The sequence below is a fragment of the Molothrus aeneus genome, chromosome 8 (assembly GCF_037042795.1).
Source record: "Molothrus aeneus isolate 106 chromosome 8, BPBGC_Maene_1.0, whole genome shotgun sequence".
Lineage (NCBI taxonomy): Eukaryota > Metazoa > Chordata > Aves > Passeriformes > Icteridae > Molothrus > Molothrus aeneus.
Window position 1 is genome coordinate 15334877 of NC_089653.1, and position 10788 is coordinate 15345664.

Sequence of the window (10788 nt, forward strand, 5' to 3'; positions counted from 1 at the left end):
CTACAGGACACACTTGCTGATTATATTCACCCTAGTCTGAAGTATTTCAGTGGGTATGTTTAAGTCTCAAGCAGTGACAAGAAATACCAGACCAACAAAGCACGCAGGGCTAATCTCTGCAATTGTTTTAGCAGAACAGTCAGATCCACCTCACTATCAGCAATACCTGCCAGAGTATTAGAATCAAACTGTGCTTACAAATTCATTCACTGTTGAAATTGCAAATTGCTTCACACACACATAATAGATAACATATAAATATGTAAGTAAATAAATATATTATTTATAAGGAGTTCAAGTTTAAACTCCATATAAGTATAGAAATATATATATCATCAAATCATTGGCTAAGTAAAATAATTACCAGGAAAAAAAAGTCTTCTGCTCTGTCTGAAGCATCATGACCCAAAATCCAGTTTTTCAGACTTGATTTTCTAATTCCATTGTCAGTCTGACAATTGAGCAAATGCAGTAAACTGAAAACTCATCTATGTGGAAACAAACTTATTTGATCACACAACTGTAAATACTTAATCTTACCTCATCCTCTACAGGGTATAAATTTTGTTCTGAGCAGGGCATTTTAACATGCTTGTTGTCCCACAAATCTTTGTAGTGAGTTGGAAAAGGTTTAGGTACCTCTCCTTCCCTCAGAAGATCTACCTGTAACACAGAAGGACAGGGGAAAAATAAATCAGACTCTACTTTAAAGTTTTTAAGTGGAAGAAATAAAAAGTAAGAAAAAACACAGTTTAGAAAGCTCTCATTTACAGCCATCCTTTTTGGAAAGGGGAAAGCTACAAACTGACCACATGATAGCTACTCAGAAAAAAATCCACTTGTTAATCTTACATTACACTTGTTGAAAAGGACACCACCTTAACACACTCAAATAAAGCAATATATTCAATTACTTACTGTATCTCCAATCACCAGCTAAAGATTTCCTCATTCATCAATTTAAGTATCTACATATTTTCATCCAAATATTTTCAAAATGTAGTTACAAATGTAGCCATAGTTATATATCATATTAGTGGGGTGCCCCGTGGCAGGGAGGAATGACTCCATGTTCTCAGAAAGGCTAATTTACTATTTTATGATACTATATTATATTAAAGAATGCTATACTAAACTATACTAAAGAAGACAGAAAGGATACTTACAGAAAGCTAAAAAGATAATAATGAAAACTCCTGACTCTCTCCAGAGTCCTGAGACAGCTTGGCCCTGATTGGCCAAAGAGTGAAAACAACTCCCAGCAGAAACCAATGAAACCATCAACTGTGGGTAAACAATCTCCAAACACATTCCACATGAGCAAAACACAGGAGAAGCAAATGAGATATTTGTTTACATTTTTCTCTGAGGCTTCTCAGCTTCCCAGGAGAAAAATCCTGGGCAAAGGGATTTTTCAGAGAATGTGAATGTGACAGTTATACGCAGAAATAGTATTTTTAACTTAACACTGAAAGGGATGAGGAATCATTATAGCTAGAGCAATGTCTCAGGTTTACTCCAGAGAGCATCAGAAAAAAAAAAAGAACACCATGTTCTTAAAGACTTAATTTGCTATTCAGCCCTCTAATAGAACTAAGTCTCTCAGAATAAGTATTTAAATTCAATGTGCCTTTCTTTTGGTCAGGATTTATCCATCACCTCATAGTTTTCTGGTCACATTTTGTTTCAACAATAATTGGATTGCAAATTACTCCAAAGGATTAAAGGAAAATTTATCAGATTTGATTTAAAATGCAGTGGTAAAATAGCAAGAAACTCTGCTTCATTCCTTGTCTTTTCTATATCTTGACTATCTTGAGCCATTTGTATGTCTTGAACCCAAACCAGAATTACATTTAAATGAAAAAATAGCATGAAAATGTTGGAATTTTACTTGTAGACATAGCTAAATTCTCAAACTTTACAACTCAGTCAAGGAAGCACTTACAAACCCCTGCAAAACAGAAATACTTGCCCCTAACAAGACAGAGGCAGCAAAACCCTGCTTTTCATTTGGATCTCAATATCCTAATTCTATGCACCAGAAGAGCCAATTTTCAGGAAATCAGTTGCCCCAGCCCACTTGCAAGGAGTGGCAAGACAGGTGGCATTTCACATGACTGAACACTAGAGGCAGGATTGTGGCTGGAGCAATGCAAGGCATGCATGACTGAACACTAGAGGAGCCTGGCTGGAGCAATGCATGCATTGCTGAACACTAGAGGAGCCTGGCTGGAGCAATGCATGCATTGCTGAACACTAGAGGAGTCTGGCTGGAGCAATGCATGCATTGCTGAACACTAGAGGAGCCTGGCTGGAGCAATGCATGCATTGCTGAACACTAGAGGAGTCTGGCTGGAGCAATGCATGCATTGCTGAACACTAGAGGAGCCTGGCTGGAGCAATGCATGCATTGCTGAACACTAGAGGAGTGTGTCTGGAGCAATGCATGCATTGCTGAACACTAGAGGAGCCTGGCTGGAGCAATGCATGCATTGCTGAACACTAGAGGAGCCTGGCTGGAGCAATGCATGCATGACTGAACACTAGAGGAGTGTGTCTGGAGCAATGCATGCATTGCTGAACACTAGAGGAGTGTGTCTGGAGCAATGCATGCATTGCTGAACACTAGAGGAGTGTGTCTGGAGCAATGCATGCATTGCTGAACACTAGAGGCAGGATTGTGGCTGGAGCAGTGCAAGGCATGCATGACTGAACACTAGAGGCAGGATTGTGGCTGGAGCAGTGCAAGGCATGCATGACTGAACACTAGAGGCAGGATTGTGGCTGGAGCAATGCAAGGCATGCATGACTGAACACTAGAGGCAGGATTGTGGCTGGAGCAGTGCAAGGCATGCATTGCTGAACACTAGAGGCAGGAGCTTGGCTGGAGCAATGCAAGGCATGCATGCCTGTACCCTGATTGTCACGGTGTGGTTGGCCGAGGGTCGCAGGTGGGGCAGCCGGGCCCCACACGCCGGCATCCTCCTCATCTCCTCAATCGGGGTTCCAAACCATTTCTTGTTGCTCGGCAGAGGAGGTGGTGTGTATTTAGCAACTTTCCTTCCTGGCCTCTGGGGTTTGAATTCACACTTTTCTTTCCTGCTGTTAAAAAAATTGATAGAAAAAATTGATAGAAAAATACACAAACTTCCACCCCAGGGTTACAATGATGGCACTCAGTTTATTTGCCAGCCTTTGTTGCAGTCTCAGGCCAAAGCTTTATTTGGGGAGAACTCCCACCACCACCAACCTTCCCCTCCCCAAGACACACAAGTTCATTTCTACCAAAACACTCTTCTCTACAGGCTAACAAAACCCTTCACAGACCTGCAGTGGGTTAGCAAAGCAGGGTATTCCTCTGCAGAGCCGTGCTCCTTCCCAACAGGATCTGTTATCCATGGACCATGCCCCAGTAAAGATGTGCAAAACGACTTTCTAGCCTTACTTGATGGACTTGAGTCAAGTCAAAGAATTGCATGTTATACCAAAATAGAGAGTCCTTTTGTTTCTGTTCACTCCTTAGACACTTATTCACTTTCTCAGCTCCCACTGAAATCTAAGGTCTTTGGAGCAGAGATTATCCTTTTGTCCTTCCACAACATCTGGCATGCAGAGTCCTGTGTCATACTCAGGGCTCCTGTTTCCATCGCTGCAGTATGATCACCAGTCCTTCTCTCTCCCAAATTATAAATAGAGCCAAACAAAACAAACCAAAAAAATCCACCCAAACCCAAAAACATCAACAAAAAAACCCAAACATCTCCACACATGAATTTTCCCATGTCTATTTCAATTAAAGCATCAATAGCACTGACAGTTCAACAAAACAGATTCACTGTTTTTGACAGATCAAACTAATAAGAATTCTAAGAATTGCACTGGACAAGAATATCCTTCAAAATTCCCACAAACAGCCCCATTAAAAATAAGTTATTTCAATCTTACATCAGTTGTCTTTGTATCTTAAAATATATTTTGCAAAACTCTTTATACAATACAGCCTCTGAAACTCTATCACCAAGGAGGAAATTTCCAAGCATGAAAAAAACAAATGAAGAGGCATAGAGAACACTACCTTTTCTCATCAACTTTAGGTATCCTCATGAAGTGAGAAGTGATTTTGGAGTCTCTCTTCACACCCTGTTTTGCACCTTTGCATTCTGATGATGGAGCAGAGGAGGTCCCAGGTGCCTTTGTATGCTGAGTGTCCTCTTTACCAGAATTATCTACTTCCTCAAAGCTTTCACAGCCCTTGGCAGAAAAACGTGATTTCCTTGACTCCAATTCAGCATCCCCATATTGAGTTCTAAAAGATTTGTTTATGGGTTTTGACATATTAATCTCCTCTCGTTCATCCAGAAAGGGACTTGTTTCTTCATCAGCCTCTGACCCATGGCAGCTATTTTTAGAATTGTCCACATCCATTGGTGACTCTGGCTCACTTTCTTTCTCAAAAGCAGGTGAGTCCCCTGAACTGCTCTGACATTTGCTCAGTTTCCCAGGACCTCCAAGATCAGATATACAGCCATCACAACCAGCATCTGAAAGTGGGCTTTCTGGAACTACATCCCCTTCCTCTTGCTCACCCGTTAAACAGACAGAATTGCAACTCTTCAGCTTCTGTGGGTTGCATGAAGCCACCTGTCCATCTGTCTCCGTGTCTTTTGAAGGTTTTGGATTTCCTGCTTTTGAGGCCCGGCCTGCTGATACCTTCCTCTGAGTCCAAGTGGCACTGCTTTCACAGCCTCTCTGCTTGCCACTTTTGTGCATCTGATCAATGTTGGCATTTTTAAAGAGTTCTGCAGACTGCAGCCCCTTCACAGGATCTGTATCTAAGACTGCATCTTTTTCCTCAGCCTCCCAGCTACACATGCTGCCTGTCTGAGGCAAATTTACTTGCTTTGCACCAACTTCCACAGATATTTTTGCATTATTTTGCTGACAAGTATTCTCTAGCTTTTGCACATCATGCTCACAAAAGTTCTCTTTTTTAACGGAAGTCATCTTAGGATTTGCTTCAGTATTGTTATTAATTTTGCTGTGCAAGCTGTGGAAAAGAAGTAAGAGAATTCAATGTCTTATTTCCAAATGAAATTTCTGAGCATATTTTTTCAAGGAACAATAATAAACAAACAGAAAGCACAGATTTTTATTCATTCTACTCTGTAAGTGAACACTACCAGGAGCACCAGGTTTTACTGCACTGAGGACTGTAGCTCACTAGCAACCCATTTCCATTTAAAGTCTCCAAAGGATGATCAATCAGCTGCTTACCTCAGGAATCTATTCCAGTCATTCATTTCCTTATCTTCAAATCTAAACTTATGAAGCTATTATTTAGCTATTTTCTCCAGATGAAAAAAAAAAAACAAAAAAACCTAGAAGTTGTGATAAAGTCCTCCACAACTTTTATTTTTATCCATCAAATACAACAAGCAAGGAAATCAATGGTTTTGTGACCATTCCCTCAAAGCTACAAATTCATCAAAGAAGAGGCCACAGCAGGCCAAAGTTTCCTATTACTTCCTCACTTTTATAAACAGCCCATGACTTTAAAAAAACTCCATACAAAAGCTCAGGTGTAAAATATATTTCAAACTGATAATCAAAATTAAAAGATACTTTAAATCAGGTGGCTTTCAAGAAAAAATAACCTGATTTGTCTTCCTGTAAGGCAGGGCAGGACATTTCCTAATGACAACAAAGGGAAATTAATCGAGTTTTGTATGACCAGATGTCAGAAAGTCATTTCATATTGACATATTTTATGTGTCAGTGTATTGATAAAGAAAATTACTTAGAGGACACATGAATATTAAAAAAACCCTGACTAGTCTTGGTGAATACACCACTCTGAACAGTATCTCCTCCTGAATGTATTGCTACAGTTCTGTATACTCCCAATGCAAACTGAGCACACTGAACTCTGGCCACTGCCCAGCTTCCCATTTACACTAAGAAAAGATACAATTACCACAGCATCCTAAACTCAGCCACTGGACATTTTAATAGACTATAGATTCCTGAAGGCATTAACTTTCTCCATGAATGGTAACAGAACCCCTTCTAAAAGACCACTCAGGATTAGGAGAGATGATAGCTTGGAACTGCATCCACAGGATGATTATTTGAAAACAAAAGGATTTTAGGGGGCTTTATGTCATGATAATTTAACTTCCCATGTATGCATTTATTCCTGCAAATTTTGATGAACAAAAACAAGAGTTCATACTGCTGCCATCTCAATTACTCTTTAAAGGTACTGACAATATCTACAGCCAACTTGAGAAATTAAATCTAACACAAAAAGAAACTTAAATTAAAATTGTGATGTTGACTGCAATAGAAAGGCACATGAAATGTTTACACAACAAATTTGCTTCTTAAAGTTGCCTAGGCTCTAATCTGTCAGCAGGGATGAAGAGCAAGACTCTGAAGGGAATTTTAAAAAACTAAAATAATTCATTTCCTCCTTAAGAATCCTCTTAACATCCTTGATTTAGTGGAATCTGTATGCCTGCAATTAGTCCTGCATACTTCTGTGTTAATCACTATCACAAGTCCTCCCAACTATTTTTAGCACTGCTATGGACTTGGGTCTCTATTTATTAGCAAACACCAAAGAAAAATAAATCAGCACATTTACAACTGTAACTACAGGAAAAAAAATCTGATATTCCTCTGCACCAGACAGCTAAACTCTTTGGAGTACAACTTTAAGGCAGCTGTGCAATCACTGCTCCTGACAGATCACAATAGTTGAAAATATCAAACTTTACCTGGTATCATTCAGCAGCAAAAACTTGTAACATCTTCCATAGAAAAAAGCTCCAATGCACATTTGAGCACCTATAAATTCTACCTGTAATCAAACCAAACTACACATGTTTAAACTACACTTGCAGTCCAATGAGACAAACCAAAACAGATTTTTGTCTGTAAATTAACAACAGTGAGTTGGTTGCAGGACTATCAGTGCAAATCTGCAACTGTGTAGTAGTGCCCTTTGTCAAACAAAAATGAAAGCAGCACTTGATCAAAGATATAGTCTGCTATTACAACCAAATTGATCAAGTGTTTGGCTGCTACTGAAAGCAACACTCCCACTTTGCCTTTCCTGCTCCAGGTTCCCATCTTTTGCTTTGCAGGAGCAGATGTATTTATTCACCTAAACAGTGACATGCTTCAGGAATCTATGTCAGCAATAAGGTTGGGCTTGGCTGTTTAGAGAGGATGGGAGGGGGACTAGTTAGCTGTTTGTAGTGGAGGTACCTGCTTGTTACTCAAGAGGATGTGCCAAGGTAAGGAAAGCAGCAGAAATGGGGCTGCCTCCATTTAGCCAGCTGTACTGGCAACCTGCACTTGCAGCTCTCACCAGGCCCCTCAAAGAACACACCTTTTGAACAAGTTTATGTTGTGCTTTTTACCTTTTGGACTCCGTTGTCTTGGGTCCTTTATTCTCCAACCAACTGGTAATTGTCTGCTGTTTACAAACTGAAAACCACAGTTCACTGTTATTACATGAAACATGATAAAACTGCAACATCACTGCATATGAAAAAGATAACTTGTACTGGGTGAAGATAAAAACACCTCCAATTAAGCCCTCATTAGCATCTCTACTACAGGGAGCATCCAGACATTAACAGTATTAAAACTACATGTGATGCAATATTTAATTTGCATCAGTCAGCAGCTGTAGCTTTTGTAATAATCTTCATAAATTTCAGGTGTGGTATGAGGTGGGATTTCTTTCCTCCAATCTTTTTTTTTAAATACAGTTAAAAGTTTAAAAACACACAGTGAATGTGCAGAATTCAAAGAAAAAACCAAAGGAACTTGAACTTTCTAGCTCCCATCATTACCTTTAGTCACCACCACAGTGAGCCCCAAAAGCTTCTGCTGAATTTTGGAATGAAGAGGCAACCTGACATAACTTAAAATCCAAAAAGAACAAACAACAAAGCACCTTTGAGGACCCATCCAAGAACTTTATTTGTATGTAGCATAATGTGAAACATGAGGCTCAATATAAGCATAGCACACCCTATAAGTGACAAGCACTCAGAAAAGGACTTTTCCTTTCTCCTCCGTCCATAAACAGTTTGAAGAGGTTTTCAATACTTACTTTCCTAAACAGCAACAAAATGAAGGACACAATTTCTTCATATTGACTACCAACAACTCATTTCCAGTCTTATCTGTGTGTTGCTGCAGCTCACACAAGCTTTCAATGGAACAGCAACACATGAATTAATTATGCAGAGACTTGGGGGCAGAATGGGGAGAAAAAATTCAAAGCAATTCTTTCAAAACTGGAAAACAGGCTTTATTAGTATAAGGGGTATTTAATTTTGTTGTTGTTATTTAAAGATATTCTGCAAATTTGGCAACTAGCTTCAATTCCCTCTCTTTCCACTTGCCAAGAGAAAGCATCTCCCTGGCACTGCTGACTGTGCAAGGTGTTTGCTGCCTGCTTTCAGCTGGGCAAGGAACAGCTGGAGTGCCTCACTGCAACAACAGTTTTGCAGAACTTCAAAGCCACTAAATCATGCCTGGCTCTTCTGATTCGGAGGATGGGAAGTCTCAGCAGCCTTCTGCAAACGGAGGTTGTGTAACTTGTAACAAAGATGGCTGAGGCCTGAGGTTACTTATGAGACATTGTTTCATAAACACTTTCCCCAACATTCAAGGCCTTGAACACTCTTACAGAGCTGCTTATCAAACACCCTCATCAGAGGATACCACAAGTTTTAAAAGAGAAGTAATCTCCAGAAAATACTAAAATAATTTTTAGTTATTCTGTAATGGCACAAACAACAGTGCAAATATTTTTATTTCCAAAGAGTCACTAAACTTAAATCTAGTAGTTTTTCTGATTAGCAAATTTCACCCTCTCATAACATTTGAAGTGTTAATCCAAATTGCCTACGGGTAAGCAGCCAGAAAAAAACACCAAACACAGAAACCTGAAGAGACATGTTAAAACATGGGACAAATAAACCTCTTCAAAGGCAGCTGACTACCTCTTGAGGTGTAAACTTGTGCTGAGGAAGAAATACTTATTCATTAGCACAATGAATGGAAATGATGGCAGCAGCACCAGAACAGAACAAAATGGCTTTAGTTTGAACTTCAACATCTGAGCAGCCACATAAGCCCTTCAACCAACATCACTTTCATCCTTCCAGCATGGCTTTTTGCTACAGATAAGGTGGTGGGAACAAGAGGCAACAAAAAGACAACCCATGCTTATTCTCAGTGTAAACAGAACCAGACTTTGCTGCTTTTTTTGTTTATGGCATATTTATTTCTACTCAAGATAACTCAAACCATTCCCATAAAACAAATCATCCCCTACAATCTACCTTTGAGGAAAACACCCTAATTTTCAGAAGATTCTCATTTACTCTGTAGGAGTGTACACCTCTAACTCCAAACTATCGTCTACTCAAAGCTAGTTAGGGCTTAGTGAGGTTTAACTCATCAGCTGCAGATGACAGCAAATCATTTGTTTGGGGCCTTTTTCCCTTTCTATGCATTCCTTTCTATTTCTCAAAGAGGTGCATTAAAATTTTATTTTGACAACGTTAGCTCCAAATAGAAAACAAAACTAAGAAAGCCACGTGGGAACTTCGTCTGCACAGCTTTGTTAGGCGGCAGGAGGAGCAGGCACCCCACCCATGGGGCCAGCAGCGCTCCAAGCCGGCAGCCACGTGCTTATGTGAGCTCCTGTCATTACTCTGGGCTCTCCCTGTGTGACAGCCTGGCACAACCCCCGTTGAAAGCCTGTGATCCCGCAGGAAATATCTGTCCCCTCTCCTGTGGAACACGCTACCTTTAGCGGCTCACGCCTCTCTTCGATGATTTGTACTATGAGTGAAAACTTGCAAAGAATCAGGCACACAACCGGTGCAAAGACCCTGCAAGGGGAAGCACGGGCAGTGATCACACCACGGGGCTGGGACACAGGGGACACGCTGGCACCGGGAAGCGAAGTTACAGACAATTCCAGCCGGACAAGGAAGGGCAGCTGCGGGGAGGCTCCGTGCAGAAGCACATGCGGTCCCCGCCGCCCAGCGCTGCCCAGGCCGGCAGCAGCCCGGCAGAGACGCCCTGAGCGGCGGAGAGGGACACGGGGACTCGGAGCCTTCGGCCCGGTCACCTCCTGCTGCTCCCGCCCAGCCCCAGGAGCGACTGGGGGCGGGTCGGGCTGGCGGGGGGCGCCGGGCAGCGCTCCCAGCTGGGCCGTTCAGCGCAGCCCGGGCTCCGCGGGCACCGCCGCTGTCCCGCACCCCACAGCGAGCAGGCGGAGGGGGCGGCACGGCCGCCAGCGAGCCCCGCTCCGCGCCCGGCCGCTTCCGCCGCCCCGGGGCCGCTACAAACCTTTGTTCCCCACGGCGGTGGCGGAGCTGCTGCCCCCGGGCCCCTCCTGCCGCTCTCCCTGAGAGCCGCCGCCTCCGGGGCTGCCGGGGCCGGGCCGGGCTTTCTTCCGCGGGGGTTCCCGCCCGCAGCCCGCGCTCATCCTCGGCGGGGCCGCCCTGCCCGCCGGGGCCGGCCAGCACCCGCCCCCCGGGGACGGCGCGACGCTGCGGCAGCGGCTCCGCCCGTCCGCATCCTCCGTGCCGCACGCCGGGCTCTTCCTAAGGCGCGGGGGGCGCGGCGGGGCCGGGAGCGAGCGGCGTCCGGCGAGCGCGGCCCGGCGCTCGAGCAAGATGGCGCCCGGCGCGCCTCACCCCGTCGCCATGGCGATCCGCAAAGCAGCGGGGCCGGGCGGCGCTTTGC

General features: G+C 43.0%; 1 protein-coding gene across 1 annotated transcript in view; it reads right to left on the bottom strand.

Annotated features, from left to right (window-relative positions):
* The window catches only part of PARG (poly(ADP-ribose) glycohydrolase), a 62244-nt gene extending 51716 nt beyond the window's left edge, over positions 1-10528 (bottom strand). The window contains exons 1-5 of the mRNA XM_066554539.1: positions 10390-10528; positions 7431-7497; positions 4079-5050; positions 2919-3105; positions 541-663 (exon numbers count right to left, since the gene is read on the bottom strand). Of these exons, the coding sequence (XP_066410636.1) occupies positions 541-663; positions 2919-3105; positions 4079-5050; positions 7431-7497; positions 10390-10528 (1488 nt within the window). The remainder of the gene's footprint in view (positions 1-540; positions 664-2918; positions 3106-4078; positions 5051-7430; positions 7498-10389) is intronic.
* Positions 10529-10788: the final 260 nt, after the last annotated feature.